The sequence below is a fragment of the Enhydra lutris genome, unplaced genomic scaffold (assembly GCF_002288905.1).
Source record: "Enhydra lutris kenyoni isolate GAN:26980312 unplaced genomic scaffold, ASM228890v2 scaffoldscaffold6, whole genome shotgun sequence".
Taxonomy (NCBI): Eukaryota; Metazoa; Chordata; class Mammalia; order Carnivora; family Mustelidae; genus Enhydra; species Enhydra lutris.
The window spans coordinates 30,173,535-30,191,222 of record NW_019154090.1 but is presented as its reverse complement, the minus strand read 5'-3'; the positions used below and the strand labels follow the sequence as shown (position 1 = coordinate 30,191,222).

General features: G+C 51.8%; 1 protein-coding gene across 4 annotated transcripts in view; it reads right to left on the bottom strand.

The window, feature by feature from the left end:
- Window positions 1–4,461: 4,461 nt before the first annotated feature.
- Window positions 4,462–17,688, bottom strand: part of LOC111141466 (spermine oxidase) — a 45,501-nt gene continuing 32,274 nt past the window's right edge. The window contains exons 3-9 of one of the 4 annotated variants that reach the window (XM_022494043.1): window positions 17,261–17,494; window positions 13,367–13,593; window positions 9,146–9,319; window positions 8,226–8,985; window positions 7,373–7,533; window positions 5,389–5,478; window positions 4,480–4,938 (exon numbers count right to left, since the gene is read on the bottom strand). In XM_022494043.1, coding sequence (XP_022349751.1) covers window positions 4,801–4,938; window positions 5,389–5,478; window positions 7,373–7,533; window positions 8,226–8,985; window positions 9,146–9,319; window positions 13,367–13,593; window positions 17,261–17,468 — 1,758 coding nt within the window. In that variant the 5' untranslated portion in view covers window positions 17,469–17,494 and the 3' untranslated portion in view covers window positions 4,480–4,800. Of the gene's footprint in view, window positions 4,939–5,388; window positions 5,479–7,372; window positions 7,534–8,225; window positions 8,986–9,145; window positions 9,320–13,366; window positions 13,594–17,260; window positions 17,495–17,688 lie in introns of all 4 variants that reach the window. The other 3 variants (XM_022494046.1, XM_022494045.1, XM_022494044.1) reach the window with 3 other exon arrangements.

The following is a 17,688-nucleotide window of genomic DNA, read 5'->3' as shown; positions in this document are numbered from 1 at the left end:
CTGCAACCTAAGGATCCCCACCGACAACCGCTAGAGTAAGGATAGTGAGATGCAGAAAGACCAAGTGTAGAAAATGCTAGCATGAAGCTTGGCTGAAAGGAAGGCAAAGGAAGGTGGTAGCAAGAGGATGGGGTGATGGGAAAGACAAGGGCGTCTTGAAATGTGGGCAGAAAAGATGGAGTGGAGAGAAGGGGGAGAGGGAAGAATGGGGGAAGGTCCCTGAGTTTGGGCAGGAGACACACAGGAGTCATGTATTTCCTTTGTGTCGGGAGGAATGGGAGCGGTCCCTATCAGTATGGGTGTGAAGATGAGCTCTTCGTAGATTTGGCAAGAAAGTTGCCTCCAGTGGCTTCTCTTGAGACTATGAAGCAGGAGACATTGTTGTCAGTTGACAGTAAGGAGACAGGGGCTTCAGAGGATGAAGGGGGAGAGCTGACAGGGGAAACCCGGGGTGGGGGCGGGTTGTCTTAAAATTGCTCAAATACTGAGCTTACTGAAATAAAATATGTCTGGCACTTTGCATCTTCTAACAGAAAGCCAGGTTTTGAAAATCAGTGCCTACAAAAAATCAGTGTTCAACAACCACTTCCAGGCTCATGAAAGGCAAGACCAGCTTTTGTATCCACATCTCCAGTTAGTATGAAGCAGGGCTTGTGACCAGCCCCTTCCCTTCTTCTATCATGTGTCCTCCATGAGCTTAGATGTCCCGGAGGCCACCTTAGTAGGGCCACAGTGCCTCCCATCCGTTGAGATTTGATTACCCTACACAAATCAGGAGTAGCTCCAACAAACAGCCTAGCCAGTCATTATAAGACAGCACGGCCTCCTGTAACTCTACCATTATGTTCGGCAGACCATTAATTAAGCAGGCGGTTTTCTAGAACTGAACCAGCAGCCCACCTCGCTCTGTACCTTGGGGTTACCCTCAGGCTCATCTCAACAGGCCCAAGTAAATGTAGGGTGACTCAAACCAGAAATGCTTCTCTCCCACACTTGTTTGTGGGCAGCACAGACTTTCCAGCGGCTCCCATGAAGCAGGAGCTAACTGCTAACCCGTCCCATACCAGCCAAGGTGGGAAGACACAGTACCTGCCAAGTAACCCCTGGGCCCCTGAAAGGAACATTTCTGAGGCTTCCACAAGACCACAACTGAACACCTGGCTCACGGCCTCACCGATGCCCCCAGCACAAGACAGCACCGCAACCATCCTACTAGAATCTTGGGCCAGAGACATCTGCTCTCAAGTGCTTTCTGTGGGGGATAGGAATTGTTGAACAGGCATTGACGTGGGTGGTGGCCTGTGCATGCCACATGTGCCACCCCTGAGAGAGGCCTCTGAGTGTCCCTCAGTGCCAAGGCTGCCTCAGAGACCTAGTCACAGCAAGGAACTCAGCCTCTGTTCCCGGTGCGTCTAGTCTGTCTTGTTTCTGAATGGCCCTTGCTTTTATCTGCTTCACATCTGTGAACCATAAATGCTCCCCACATTACGTGATTGTTCGATGCAGAGGTGGCGCCTCGGAAGGCTGTGGTCAACTCTCCAGAGCCACCCCTCCCGCACCTGTCCCCACCTTCCTCCCAGGGTGGCTCACTCCCCCTCAGATGGCATGGGATCCAGGCTGCGTGGCCTTGAACAGTCCCAAACTGTTCTGAGAACCCAGATCTCCTCTGCTGTGAGACAATCCCTGCCTCCCTCACCCAGCTGTTGATGCCCAGATAAGGGGAGCTAAGCCAGGGGTCTGATAAAGGGTAACATGCTAGTAAGCACAAGGCCAGTCCTTATCACCAGGCAGCCAGGGAGACTTAAGTAGGTCCTTCCTCCCTTTATCTGCTCTCAGCATGTGTCCTCTCCGCTGCAAGGACGAAATTCACTGGGTCAACACAAACGTGTATTTTGGGATGGGACGGTGGGGGGGATGGGTGTCCTCAGACTCTTCTTTAAACTTCTTAAATTGAGTTATATCATACACACAAAGATGTCTAGTTTTCAGTGTATAACCCAGTGCATTTTTACGAATGTATGTACCCACTCCACCGCCATCCAGGTCAAGATACAGAACATTTCTGCAACCCAGAAAGCACCCCTACCCATACTTCTTCCCAGGCACTACCTGTCCTCTCATATCTCACATTATAGTTAGTTTTGTTGGTTCTTGAACCTCATATTTAAAAAATCATACAGTATATATAGGCTTGTGTCTGGCCTCTTTCACTCAACCTCACGTTTTAGAGATGAACTGATGTTGAAAATAACGTCTTGGTTTTTTTCTGTTGGTACATAGTATTCCATTGTATGGACATACCACAGCTGGTTCTATTGACGGAATCTGACACACAGTTTCCCAGTATGGCATACCCATGGCCAATCTCTCCAGCAACGGCCTCAGATTCCCACCCCACCCCCTCCCCGCCGCACCGGCCTCTTCTTTTCAGTGCAGTAAATAGGAAGAGCCTGCAATGGGAGTCAGACCTCAGTGACCTTGGGGGCCATTACTTAACTCTTACAGGCTTTGTCTCCCCATGGGGATAAGTCCCGCTCCCCAGCCTGAGCTGGCCTCCGTATCAAATTAAGAGGCCCGTGTGCCCAGCGTTCACAACGGACGCCCTGCCTGGCAGATGGCTGGCTCTAAGTGAATGTTCCCTCCCTCCCCCTTGCCCACACCTGAAGCTACCCAACATGCAATCATGGAATAAACACTTAGGACACTTTCACCTCACAGAGCCCTTTAAAGTTCCTCTGCCGATGATCCGGGGTATCCACTTATTACTTTCTTCCCCCATCCTTATGTCCCAGGCCACTTCTATCCACCCCACCTCAGCCAGTGGGGAAAACCGAAGACACGGGAGGGTGCACATTGGGTCAGGGCCTCCCGAGGTGAAGTCCACAGACGGCGCTTCCTACAAAGTGACTGTGGGCCGGGGAAGGAGACACCTCCCCCTGGACCACAGCAAAGTCCAAATGTACATCGTCTGCATAAAAGCGCCGCTATGAAAGATCTCCAAGATATATTACATTAACGAAAACAAGCAAAATGCGGGACGGGATGAATACTTGGTCACTTTTGTGTAAAAAGGGAGCAAGAAGGGCCCCTATTTACATGGACACTGGAAATGGAGCCTCTAAGAACATGGGCCGTGGGGAGCAGCCAGACCCCTAGGGACAGGTGTGGGAGGGGACGTTCCTAGGCGCCATTTCATGACCTTTGGGCTTGTACCACGTCAATGGAACCTCTTCTCAAAAAATGTCTCTACGCTTACAGTTTTCTAAGTTACGTGCCAGGTGATGACGAGTCCCCGACGTGAGCTCCAGGAGGACCCACCTGGGCAAAGCAAGGGTGCCTGGGAGCGGAGTGCACGTGCTGGGGGTGTGTGCGGGGGTGTGTGTGTCAGCGAACGCAGGCAGGCCACGGTGTAGGTGTGCCCACAGCAGGGACAGCTCCATCATCACTGGAGGCAACAGGGGAGGGGACGTGGGGTCACAACAGGAGCCGGGCCCTCCGCTTCTGAGAAGGGGGCCCAACCTAAGTTCACAGAGTTCAACCACGCGGGCCCAGCTGGAGGTTCACAACGTCCTCCCCCACCCAAATCCCTTACTTCTAGACGATTCGAACTCTGTCATTAGCAGTCTGGAGGAAGAACATGACTAAATGTTCTTGAAGGCTCTTTGCATGTGCATGTACATGAGGTTGTGTGTTAGTGAAAGGGTGCAGGCTGGTGTATCGTGTGGGAGTGTGTGTAGATGTGCATCTGTGCTCACACACATATGTGCATGCATGTGTGCACATGCGCACAGGTGAGTGTGTCTGCACGTGTGCGCACGCATGCCGGTGGGAGGGATGTGTATGTGTGTGTGCGTGTGTCTGTGTGTGTGTTTTCATTCAGCAAAAAAAGCCGTAAAGACCAACACCCCCAATAAGTGATAGGCCCTTGGAATACAGCAGGTGGGCCACAATTCAGAACATTCCCCCCAAAATGGCCAGACTCTCCTCCTTCCCAGAAGTCAAAAGCAGCCACCCCAAAGGCCAGACCTAAGGCCCCAAGGCCAGGTGACACTCACTACTAATTAATACCCCTGAGCTGGCATGGAGCCACAGCCGATGTCCCCTCCCATGAACTCACCTTCACTCCATGTGGCCATGCCACCCAGTAGGGCTCTGAGAGGTCCAGCAAAGGGCCAGTGGACAGACACAGGCCCATCCGGAAGGAGCTGAGCTGAGTAGTGAGGAGCCCTGAGCCCTGAGGGGTATCGCCAGCAGGAAGGCGAACAACCACAAACAGACTGAGGTAAGGGGATACTCCTTCCAGTAAAGGCAGATACTTTACCTTCTGGGGGCACAGCCAGGTCACAGCCCTCCCACCATCCCCTCACTCAAAAAGGATGGGCTAAAAAACAAAACAACAACAACAACAAAAAAAAACAACTAGAGACACACATACACATGAAGAGGCTGAGGTAAACGGAAGAAGAGAGAAGCTGAGGAGCACGGGAAGGGCAAGCCTCTTTTATTATCCCAAAATGCAAAGTGTTGAAGGCACTTACAATAACAAGGCAAGGGGGAGGGGAGGGGCGGTCAGAGCACAGAGGTAAGTCAACGGGCCCCACCCTGGTCCCCAACTGGCATGGAGAAAAGGAAGAGCTACAGGACCAGATCTGAAGCCAGTCAGGGTGTCTACCTCTACCAAAGATACAAATCCAGTCTACAGCGGATTAGAAAATGAGGAGCACACAGCAGTGAGGGGCAGGGCTGGCAGTCACGAGTTAGTGGCTCTGTAAGGAACACGCTGGGCAGTGAAGAGGGCCCTCAGGTCCCCTGCTGGAAGAGGTCCTGGTACATCTCGATGAGACGGGCGGCCTCGCGCTGGCCAGAGAGCAGAGCACCATGGGTAGTGGAGTAGTACTTGCGGTGAGTGGCCTCACCCGAGAACAGCACCTGCATGGGCTGGGCCAGGGGACGGGGAAGTAAGCGTGGAGGAGCGAGAAAGGCCGGCAGGCTACCTGTCTGCCCCGGGAACCCCCCATCCACACCACAGATCAGACAGCCGCACCTGAGATGCAGGTACTGCTGTTTCCACGGGATGAGAAATTGCCCATTCCACCTGGCCACCTACCCCTGCTTCTTCCCCCAGACATCCAGGCCCTAGTTCTTTCCACTCAGGCCCTATTAGGAGTCCTGGTTCTGCAAGCTCAAAGGCTCACTGTGCCTCTTGCTAGTGAACTCAGGGGAAGGGGTTTAACCTCCCTAAGCCTTGGTTTTTGTCACCTGCCACTTGGGTTCAGACCACCTGCTTCTGAGGGTGGATGTAAGGATTAATGGAAATAGTGTATCTAAAGCACTTAGAACCTAGAAGAACATAAGCACTTGATAAAGTTAGGCGGTAATTTAACAAACCTTTATGGAGCCCCTATTAGGGTCCAGGGACTGTTCTGAGCACTTGGAAGATAAAAGGTGACCGGGCTGCTGCTTTGAGGAGTTTCCTTGCTGGTGGGGAAGCCAGACACGAAACCCAATTACTAAACGGCGTCACTTGGGACATGATGGGTGTTTGGACAAGGTGCTGAGAGCCCAGAAAAGAGGCCCACTGTAAGGGGGACCACACAAAGCTTCCCAGAGGACAGGATCTTTGGGCTGCTTCTCAGAAGATGCTAGGTAAACAAACAGGCAAAGGACATTTCAGGAAGAAGGGGGAAATGGGGGCAAAAATGCACTAGAGCAAGGGACAGTGAGAACTTTGGTACGGCTGGGGCTCAACCTTGAGAAAGCAGAAGCTGTCTAGGTGGGGTCCAGGTAAAGAACGAGTGCTTGCCTTCCAAGCCTGAGTTGGGACTTTTTCCCACTGTGTCTCAATCTGAATGTGCAAAGGCACCCACAGGGGACCCTGGTACCCTGTTGTTGCTTATTCATCAGGTCCAGGGGGTTGAGAGCCTTCATTTCTAAGACTCTCCCCCATGATGCTGGTGCTGCTGGTCCACGGACCACTCACTTTGAGTAGGGAAGCTTTAACCCACCAACAAGGAAGAACCTGCAGAGGCAGTTAGGCTGGAGGTCCTCATTCTCCTCCATCACAAAGCCCTGATCTTTAACTGGGTGCATTGCCATCCAGAATAAAAAATGATCAATCCCAACCCCTTTTGCAGCTACTCTAGGCAGGTGACTTAGTTCTGGCCAATCAGCTTCAAGTGCACTGTCTTCTTAGAGGAACTGACTCACCCCCAAGGGGACTCTGCCTGTCCCAGACCTGAGTGGCAGCCTCGCAGCCCTCTAGAACCACAAAGTGGCCTTGAAGATGGTGCCGGGTGCCAGTGACACTGGGTCCTGATACCTACCTCTGGGTTTCCCCTTATATGACAGAAGGAGACTCTGTAGGGGGTAAGCCCCAGTTATTTTCATGTTGCTTTGTGCTGTAGGCGCTAGTCCTAACTGATGCAGGTGACAAGAGAAGGTCTGGTTTTCAGGAGGGAGGCTGTGGCAGCAGCAAGGGCCTGCTGCTCCTCTCTCCTGCTGAGCCCAACCAGGGCATGCACAATACATGCTGGGAGTCTTCTTCATCCCTCACTAAAGAATTGTTCCCAGTATAATTCTGCTGGGGTTGTAACATGTATTTAACAAGTGTATACTTGTTGGGGGAAACTCGAAATCCACTTTATAAGACCAGAAATATATACAATTGTATATACAAATATATATAATACATATATACAATTATATATACAAATATAAAAATAATTATATATATAAACAAAAATAATTATATATACAAATATATATAATTGTTTCTCTCAGATTTATTCTTTTTCTCTATGATTTATTATATAGTTGATATAATTTGGGGGAGGGTCAGTATTCTCAAATTTCTTTTCTGAAAAATATTAGGGAAAAGAAGTAAATAAAACATATTGGGGTAACTTACTTCTATGCAATCAGTGTTGTCCGAGAGAAGTTTCCGTGGCGATAGAAATGCCCCATTAGCTACACAATCCAACACCGCAGCCACTAGGCACGCATAACTATAAAACTTCAAAAGTGGCCAGTGCAACCAAGGAACTAAATATTTAATACATAGATTTCAATTTTAATTAATTTCAATGAAATGTGGCCAATGGCTACCATATGGGACGGCAGAGCGTGAAATGGCTCAGCTTCTACCACCTCAGTAAAGTGTTTAACATCTCAATTTTGATCCCATCTTTTCTTCCAGATGTTAAGTGTACGTGTCCTTGTTTCCTCCAACACCAGAGCTACTCCTCGTGTCTCCCCCTGGCACCCCTCAGTGAGCACCACCTGCCCTCTCCCCACCAACCAAACCTGCATCCAAAGTACCTGCCCCCAGCCCCCCAGCCCCACTCTGGCCCTCCTCCCCTGCACCCACGCTCACCGCCGTCTTGGAGCTCTCGGTGTAAGGCAGGGGCTTGGCCAGCTTCTCCACGTCTGCGCCACTAGAGCCCACCTGCGTGTATGAATAGGAGCCTCGGAAGTAGGGGTTGCTGCCCCAGGCCGAGCGCAGGATTCGCCGAGGTTTTGGAATGTTGGGGTTCCCTGTTGGGGAGTTGGAAGAGCCAAGGGGAAGGAAGATAAGAAATGGCTGCACACGGAAGACGCCCCTGAACAAGCAACTGACAGTCCTCCAGCAGGGCTGCAAGAAGGCCAGACCCCCACAGGAAGGCATGGAAGACCCAGGAGGAGGTAGCTGGGCTGGGGGCTCCAGCCGATTACCCTCCCCCCACCCCGCAGCGCCTCCTTGTGGCCACTCCCAGCAAAACAGCTCATGGGGGAGGGGGGCTAATTTTCCTGTACGAAAAAATATTCCAGATCATCACGTATCCCCTTCCCACTTCAGGGGTAGTGGATGAAAAAATGTTCAACTAAAAGAATCAGACAGTGAAACGCAAATCCATCTCTGAGCAGGACAGTATGGGTAGGAAATGGACAATCTGAGGTTTGCGGGTGATACCTGAGTTTTTTACCATCAGCCCTTAGAAGAAACACAGCACCCGAGGTTCTGAGTGTTTCAAGTTCCAAAGGGGGGCTGCAGGGAGGAGCCCGCCATCTGGGAGCCCAGGTGCCCTGCGGCAGCTCTCCCGTTGGACACAGCGATCCAGGGCTGCGGAGAGCTACAGCAGGTGCAGGAGAGGCAGAGGGCCGAGTAGAGGGCTGCGCGGGGGGGGGGGGGGGGGGGGGGGGGGGGGGGGGGGGCGGTGGACAGGGAGGCCGGAGGCGAGGGGACATACCTGTGAACTGCCGCAGCATCTCCGTGCAGATCTCGGCCACTGCCTCGTCGTCACACTTCTCCATGACGAGGGCCTCCTCCCCGCAGATCCAGCCGCTCAGCACGTGGCCGTAGCGCTCAGGCGGGTAGAGGACGTCGAAGCCGCAGATCTTGCGGTACCAGAGCTCAGGCAGGTAGGTAAGGGTGCGGCTCTCCGCCTCGTCCTCCCACACAAACTGTAGGCTGTTGCACTCAGGGCCCCAGAAAGGCTCCTCGAATTCCAAAAATATCTTGTCGGTGGTGCCGATGCCCAGGCGGTGGATGGCAGCCACCTTCTCGGCGGGCAGGCCTGGCCGGAAGAAGCTGGTGTACTGCCTCTTGAGCACGCCCAGCGACACGGTCACGATCACGTGGTCCGCCGGGATCACCTCGCAGTCCTCACACTCCACCAGCACCGGCCACTGCTTGTCCTCATCCCGCCCATCCCCCTGGGGCTCCTCTCCCCCCTGGCCGCCCTCCCCGGAGTCATGGTTGTGGTCACCTTCGCCCCGAGGCTCAATCTCCGGGCCCCGGGGGCGAGCCGAGGCCTGGTCCCAGTGCACACAACGGACAGGTTTCCCCAGTTGGATGACGTGGGCGGGGATGCCCTTGGCCAGCAGCTCCACAACCCGCATGAAGCCGGAGGGGATGATGTGGTGGGCCCCGGGGATCTCTGTCCACTCCCCGAAGGCGCTCAGAGACACCTCGTCCATGCTGTGGGAGCCACTCTCACAGCTCTCCACCTGCGGGAAGAGCCATAGAGGAGCCGGGTGACCACCAGGGCAGGGCAGAGGTGGGAAGAGTACCTCAAAGCAGCGCCACCCTCCTTGGACCCAGACTCCCCAGAATGGGTCTTCCTCCCACCACCCTGTATTCAACAAAACTCTGGGCAGACAAGGATACCTTCAGGTACTGCTGGATCATGGCAAGCTTCAGGCGCTTGGTGGCCTCCGGGTCCTCAGGGTCATCCCTGATGCGGTTGCGCACCTCCTCCCGGGTGAACACCCCTACGCTGTTCTGACTTTCAGCATTGACTGGTTTACCATGCCGGAAGAACTCCTGGGTCAAGTTATAGACCTGCCAGAGAGACCCCCAGGACTCTGAAAACACACTCCCTCCTCCCAACCTCCGTCTCAGACCAAAGAACCCCAACTCAGAAGTCCCCACCTTCTAGGTATTTCTGGACATGCTGAGCCCACAGCGCCTCTTCCTTGGTGAATCTGTGTAGCCCTGGGTGCCGTACTTGGGCTGCACCAATAGGGCCAAGGTTCAGGCTGACAAGTTGCCCTGGGCAGCCAGCCTCCTTGCTTCCAGACTGCCCTCTAAGACCCACTGGGTCTGTTGGGAGCAGGAGGGAGCCCTGGAGGCTCTCTTGCTGGCCCCTTGCTGAAAACAAAGCAAAATGTTTGCTGGCTGGTGGGAAAGGAACCGCCCCCTCCCACCAAGGGTGATCTGTGGCCAAGCCGACCAACCACCAGACAACCCAGGTCTGCACACATATCCTTTTTCCCAGAACCAAATGCCCAAACCCTCTCCCCATGACTCCTGGCCAAGTGTATCTGCTTCACCCTCTCCCAGAAGGGCAGTCTGAACTGGCCTGTCCGGTGTTCTCGGGGGAGAGGGAGCAGAAGGAGCCCTGAAAGCTGACCTCCCAGGAGACGCTCCCTGGCGCTTCCCGGGTCCACACGAAGTGCTTTTTACTGTGGAACCCAGATTTGTTTAAGCAAGATGGCCATGCTGGGGCAAGACATGTGGTGGGGAGAGAGACCCCAGGGTGCCGAGGAATGAAAATACATTTCACAGGCATATTTTGGCAAGAACTCCAACCCACACCTTATCAACAGAAAGCAACAAACTGTCCCTTGGAGGATGGTCCTATTGCCTCCCCTCCCTGCCTGGCACATAACTCCCACCAAACACTGGACTCGTCTCCCTGGCGAAAAGGAAGCTAGTCCTGGGTCAGGCATGGCATCCCCAGCAGGCAAGGTCTGAGACCCAGCATTCACTCAACGAACAGATACTGGGCTGTGCCAAACACAGAACATAATCATGAGCAAGAAGAACGTTCCCCTGCCCTAGCTCGGAGTGGGGAGATATCATAACTGGGCTGTTTCTACATGAGGCATTGTAACAGGGAAGAACCCAGGGGTTGTGGGATCGACCCAGATGACCTCGGACAGCTGGCAGTGAGAAAGAGAGGAAAGGATGAGGAAGGTGAGAGGCCCTGAGAGAACATAAGTAGCTCAGTCTTGCCCAAGTAGGCAGCGAAGAAAGAGAAAGTTACAAGATGACTTTGAAAAGGCAGGCAGGGGCAGGGCACGAGGGACTAAGAATCATGTCAAGGTCTCTGGACCCTGGTGTCACTGAAGGGTGGCCCACTCTCCCTCCCAGGACACCGGCAACTGTGGGCTCCTTAGTCAAACATCTGGGACTGGTGTCAATTAGTGGTGTGTTCCCCGTCCTAAAGTGAGTTTGAATTTGGTCAATATGCGTTCATGGGAATGGGTGTTTGCCCTGTACCCCAGCCCCGGTACAGGGCCCTGTGGCTACACCCTAGCAGAAGGAAGGTGGCGTTGCCCATTGCCCACCATCCCACTCAAGGGAAAAGCCTCCCCATGAGCTAGAAATATGAATTAAACATGTCTCTGAAGTATACAGTATGAAGAAGAAAATGAGCTAAATTGTTTGCTTTTCTTCCCTCCAGTCACAAGATGCTGGACATTTGGCCTTAACTGGAATCCTCAGCAAATTCCTCACCCAGCACCACTGCCAAGGAGTCAGGCTTTCGGCTGGCCTCCTCCTCCCTGGCTTTTTTTTTTTTTTTTTTCCTTGAGGCAATAAGCAACATGGTAGCCAGTCTTAGCTTATGTTGACTAAAGGTTGAAATGTGCAGCTGGGAGTGATAAATTTAGTACATCTACATGATTCTTTGTGTCAACCACCAACTGAACAGCCTTCACTGAACATGGGTTTGGCATAGGGGTACAGTCGCCTGTCCTGAATTAAATTACGTCTTCCCAATGTGACCTAGGGAAATGGCACTGTACCAGCTGATAATCCTCACCCTGATTCTCAGTGAGCACTTTTCATCAGGATCTCATTTAATCCTCATGACCCTCTGAAGTAGGTTTAACTGTGTCCATTTTATAGATGAGGAAAGTAAGGGTCAGAGAGCCTCAACAGCTTGCTCAAGATCATATAGCTCATAAGTGGCAGAACTAATATTTGAATGAAGGTAGTCTTTCTCCAGGGACTAAGTTCTATATGATACTAGAGCATGAACTCATTTATTTGTTAACAAGCAGAATAGATTCGAATGAGCGGCCCTTCAAAGTCGTCATCACCTTTGGAGGAAGGTTGCATATTTCTTATGAAGCCACCCTCAGGCAGGGCTTCCCAGGTTTAGAGCAAGTCTCTTCAGAATGGCCTCCAGCTCTGGTTAAGAGCCACACAAGGAAATCTCTCTTTCCTCATGGTTAACACCTCCTCCTTCTGACCCAAATTTTCACTCCAACTGATAACCCACCTTCACCATCCTGCTTTCCATAGCTCACACTCGTAGCTTTAAAAAATCAAACCCACAAGCAGAAGCTGACAATGATCTACTTTTAAGCACATTTAAGAGAACAAGCAGGTCATAGACCCTGAAAGTCCTTCTCAAGAGGCAGCCATGTTTAAAGCACTCACTACAACCTGGAAATCAGGATGTGACTAATTCCCAGTAGACCCGAAAGGTCTACTTTGGAGAATACCAGTTCTTATCTGCTCGTTAACAATTCAGTCTCTTTGTACGTGAGTGAAAACACACAATATACCTTGTGGGTGCACACAGAGAAGTCATGGTGTGCCTACCTTCCATTCAGCAAGGACCATCCCCAAAGCGAGAGTTGTTTCTCCTCCCCCACACCCAAAAGACAGAAAATGTGCAATAGGTGCTTGTTGGCCAACTTGCTGACCTGGGGTGAAGGTTCATTACACTATAAATGAGAAGCTATCAGAAGGCAAGGCCCCCATGCTACCTTGGTTGTTAAGTGCAATTCACAGCAACACTGAAAGATACTAAAAACATGAACACTTTTTTAAAAACCTGAATTAGACAAGGATGTGTGCCATTGCCACTTCTACCCAACACTATACAGGAGACACTAGCCAGTGCAATATGGCAAGAAAAAAAATAAGTTGTCTCAGGCTGTGCTGTCCGATACAATAGCCACCAAACACCTGTGGCAATTTAAAATTAATTAAATTAAATATTTAGTTCCTCAGTGTTACTAGATACATTTCAAGAGTTCTAGAGCCACACGTAGCTAGTGATTACCCTACTGGATAATGCAGGTCTAAAACATCTCCATTGTTGTAGAAAGTTCTATTGCATAATGCACGTCTGAGGATTAGAAAGAAGGAAAAAAGTTGCCCTTTTTTGGTATAGTATGTACATAAAATTCCAAAGCATTATTAGAATATAAATTAAGGTTAATGGATATAATATTAGCATTAAAATAATACTTTACCAAAGTAGCTAAATCAATATGTAATAATCAGTTATAGTTCTACACACTGGAAAAAAGTAGAAAGTAAACTTTTAAAAATTACCACTTACAAGAGTATCCAAAAGCAGTAACAACAATCACCACCAAAGCACCTACTAATAAAGTCTAATAGAAGATTTTTTAAAGATTTATTTATTTATTTGAGAGAGAGAAAGAGAGCAGGGGTTGGGGCAGAGGGAGAGGGAGAGAAATCTTCAAGCAGTCTTCCTGCTGAGTGCAGGGCCCAATGCAGCTGATCCCAGGACCCTGAGATCATGACCTGAGCCAAAATTAAGAGTCAGACACTCAACCAAATGAGCTACCCAGACGCCCCCTAATAAAAGATGTTTAAGGTCTTTCTGAAGAAATATTTAATCAACTGTATCGATGGTCTCTTACCTAGTACTTCCCCACTCATCATCTTCATTCTGTCCTCAAATTGTCCTGATTTTCCAAATACAGGGCCCAGAGAGGATGCAAAAACATGACCAGAATCACAGAAGACCCCACAGGTCACCCAACTCCTTCCCCCATATTACCAGGCTGCTCCCTGCCTCCCACACCCATGTGCCCAACTGCCCTGCTAACACCTCACCTCGTTGTATAAATCGCTGAATTCCTCAACCACGTCCTTGGGGATCCTGCGGCCACGGTTGGTGAGGTAGCAGGCCACGCCATTCTTGGAGTAGAGACTGATACGTCCCACGCTGCGTTCCCCATCAGTTGTCTCTTCCAGGAGGCCATTGGCTTCTGCTAGATGATAGATGGGATTCCCATGGGAGCCATGGATCCAGGTGGCTCCCAACTCAAAGGTGGCGTGTCCTGATGGTGACAACAACAGGCCCTTAGAGGGGGGCTTCTTCGGAGAGGGCCAAAACACTGCCTCACCCTTCTCCCTTCAAGAGCCTCCTTCCATGCCCATAACAGGGCAGAAAGGGAGTTGGGTCCCATGTGGCAACCAAAGTCTTCAGTGAAAAGTTCCCAGCGGAAACTACATGTGGCATGAAATGGATTCCACCATTCAGCTGAGATAATGGCCACCCTAAATGACTCTGTGATTTGTCCCAGGGTCACTTCACTGGATAGTTGGAAGGCTCTCCTTTTGCATCCCACCTTTGTCTAACACAGCACCAGATACTGGCCCCTCCATCCTCATTGCTGACTCTCCCTCAGGAGACATTCTGTGGGCACCTGAGGGTACGGTGGTCCCAGTGAGGGAAGGGAGGTCATCCATAATACCCGATAAGGAGACCCAGGGGGAGGGCCTCTGACTCAAGGTCCTCACCTGACTCCAGTTCCTCCACATCTCCAATGGTCTAAACCCTTGTCCCAGATGGAAAGTGGCCCCCCTCCCAACTCAGTCCGGAGCAGAGGAGAACAAACATTACAGTCTGGAAGACTCCTCCCCAAGGCAGTCTAAAATAGACTTCCAGAGAAAACTAAGTTCTCTCATCCTAAGGCAGAAGAACAGAAGCGGGGCAGAACCCTGGGAGTCTGACTAGGGAAGGGGCAACTTCCAGACCCAAGCTGAGGCAGGACCAGGCCTGGGGCTGGCTCCACCATCCCACCCACAGCCCCGGTACCAGATACTCTGAGGCATCTGTGCCTGGGCCTCAGTTTCCTCTTCTGATGCTGCAGGGACTGTGGCACATTGCCTCCTTCTTTGCCTAGCTCCCAAGGATGTTGAAACAATGGAAGAAGAGAGAGGAATATTTTTTGTGTGTTGTGTTTTGTTTTGGAGGACTGATTCAAGATATCATGTGCAGCTAAGTTTTTTGCCAAGATGATCACAATAAGTCCTCCTATCCTTGTACACATGGCCTTTTACATGACCTTGCCAATCCTCCCATCAAGAGGTGGGGTCTGTCTCCCCACCTCCTTGAATCTGGGCTGACCTCATGACTTGCTTTGATTAAGGGAATGCAGTGAAAGCAATGTCCGTGGCTTCGGAGCCAAGGCCTCAAGAGATCTCATGGCTTCCACATTCACCCTCTTCGAATCTGACCACCCTGAAGAGGCTTATCCTGCCAGAGATATGTGGCCCAGCCAAAAAGCCAGTGCCAACCAGCAGACAGACAAATGGGTAAGGCTGTCTTAGACAAACCAGCCCCCAAGCCAGCAGATGACTGCTGCTGAGTGGGAGATCCCAGGCAAGATCAGCAAAAGAACCACCTAGCTGAGTCCAGCCCAAATTCCCGACCCACAGAATTTAAGCAAATAAAACGGTGCTGCCTTCAGCTGCTACATTTGGGGGTGATTTGTTAGGCAGCAATCACTCTCTGAATACGCCGTAATAGACAACAGTATCACCCCTCACCCCACAAACTGGACATTCTTTTTTTGCGTGCCCTCCTTCTCTTGGGTTGTTTCTAATTAAATCACCAGTTGCTAACAATAGCCCTGTATATACCATGTACCAAACACAGAGCAAGAGAAAAAGCATCCCACAGCCCATGGCCTTGTGCCACAGCCTCATGCCACAGCCAGTGAGACAGAATTTCCTTGTGTCTGCGGAGGAGGAGGCAGGAATGTGTATGTCCTTTTGTTCAGGAAAAATGGACAAGGAGGAAAAAAAAAAAAAAAAAAAAAAAAAAAAAAAAAAACAGTGCCCTGCCTCCAGGCTTGGAGTTCCCCAAGGTGTCTTGCCTAGTTTGAGCTCCCAAGAGAAGAAGGGGGCCAGCACCTCAGGGAGGAGCCTGGGCCCTCCTCTGGGCATGCCAGGGAGCTCCAAATCCCACTTCCACTGGGTAGGGACATCCAGGCACGGGCCACCCTTCCTGGCTCAACACATGGCAAAAGCAGGTTTGAGGTCAGCCTGAGGTCAGCCGCAAGGTTGGCATCCCACCCCTACTGGTCAGGCTCTGCAAGGAAGTGGGGTGAGCAGGCCCCAGTGTGAAGATATCTCCCACCCTCTCCCATCTGCTCCTCGGCCGCCATGATCCTTGACACCCCTGCATCCAAGGGCACCAACCCCATCTCCTCACCTGTCCCATGGTGTCCCTGGAGCCTCTGGCCCTCAACACCTTTTCAACGTCACTGAGACTCACAGCTAGCGTCTCACACTGACACAGGTCCAACTGTAGCCTGGGAGTTCCACCCTGCAAGTCTGCACACATGACAGGGGCAAGTTTGCCCTTCCCTGGGTGTGCTGTCTGCTCTCCTGGCAAGGTCTGCCTCGATCTTCTTCGCATACATCACTCCACGCATATGGCTCCCTCCTTCTTCTCCCTCCCCTCACCTCCACCTAGCACCAAGCTCCCCCAGCTCAGGAAGACTTCTGCCACCAACAGATGGCTAGAGGGTGCCTCCCCTCAGCTTCCTGCAGCATGCATGGCATGTCTCCGTGGTCAGCAACCCATGAGACGGGGCCACGGGTCCTCTCATCTTCTGCTTCTATGTGGCACACTGAATGTCTTATCAAGACTCAAGAATCCTGACAGGAGCTGCCCCTTTCCAAAGAGTCCCAGGGCTTCCCTGCTGGCCGTCCCCAGGTTTACGAGCACCTTGGATGGCACTTTCATCCTCACTGCCAACATACACTCCTGTGTGTGCCAGCCGGAGATGGATGCAACCTCATATATGCCTTCGAGGAAATGCTCTAGAAGACTAGAAGACTCTCAATACATCAAAGTTTCTGAAAGAGGAAAGGGCCCCACGTGCGTCCTCAATCTCTGCTCGTTCTAAGCCTGACCACCTCCGTCTCTGAGCCAGGCTCCGCATCCATCAAATGTGGGCATCCTAACTGCGTGGCCCTGTTGCCCCGTGTAGGAATGGACCCAGATACAAAATCCTCTGGAGGGTCAACGTAGCACATGCCTTGGGATTTCAGGCGTGGTCCCTGCCCACTTGGCCTCTCATTGATAGATCCCCTGGCTGGGAAGCGCTGACTTCCAGCTGTCATTTCAGGCAAGTTCCCCACCCGTTAGGACCCCTGGAAAAATCTGCCCACCCCTGGGGTAAGTCTCTTTCCTGGCTCCTTTCTCTAGGGTCTTCACTACTCTGCGACCCAGACAGATCCTCTTCCCAGATGATCCTAAGATCTGCCCATCACCCACAAATCCCATCCACCTCTACTTCCCTGAGCTCCTTCCTACTGAGTACTTCCTACTACTTCCCTAGCCCCAGGACTAGCTCTCGGTCATGATATATTAATTCACACTCAAGAGTTAATGACTCATAAGGACTTACAGAATTCCTCTTCTTGAGAAGTAGAAACTGGTCCACCCACTGCCAAGACAGTTTGGTCTGGGTGTCCTCTCCTTCCTAAACACTGTGTACTCCAGGTCATATGCCAAAAGCGAAGACCAGGGCCCTTCGGGTTGCTCAAAGGGCAAAGGAAGCTTCTGCCAAACGCCCAGGCAGCGTGCGTGATGGAACATGTACCACGGGGGGGGGGAAAGGCAAAATAATAAGATTCCAGGCAGGGCCAGAGCACTGAAGGACAAAAGATGACCTTGGCCTAGGAGTCGGGGTGAGGGGGCCCACTCACCGAGTTTCACGCTCTGCACACGGCCTCCGATGCAGCTGGAAGCCTCAAGCACAGTGACATCCGTGAAGCCTTGCTCCAAAAGTGCTTTGGCTGCGGCCAGGCCGGCCAGGCCAGCGCCGATCACCACCACACGAGGCTGTCCCCTTCTCCGTAGGCCACGACTGAGAGGGTCATCCGCACTGTCGCCACTGGATTCACAACTTTGCATACCGTCCGCACTGGCCTCCTAGGAACCTGCGGGGAGAGGGGGGCAGGGGCGTCATGGCTTACCTGCTCTGCCTTCGCTTCCCACCTGCCCTAAGGGACACTTTTGAGCTCTGTTCTCAGGGGGGTAACCTCAAGTCCTTGTGCGCCTCCTGAGCCGTGGACAAAAGGAACCATCTCCTAAGGACATGGGAGGGAGAAGGACAGACAGAGGGAAGGAGAAA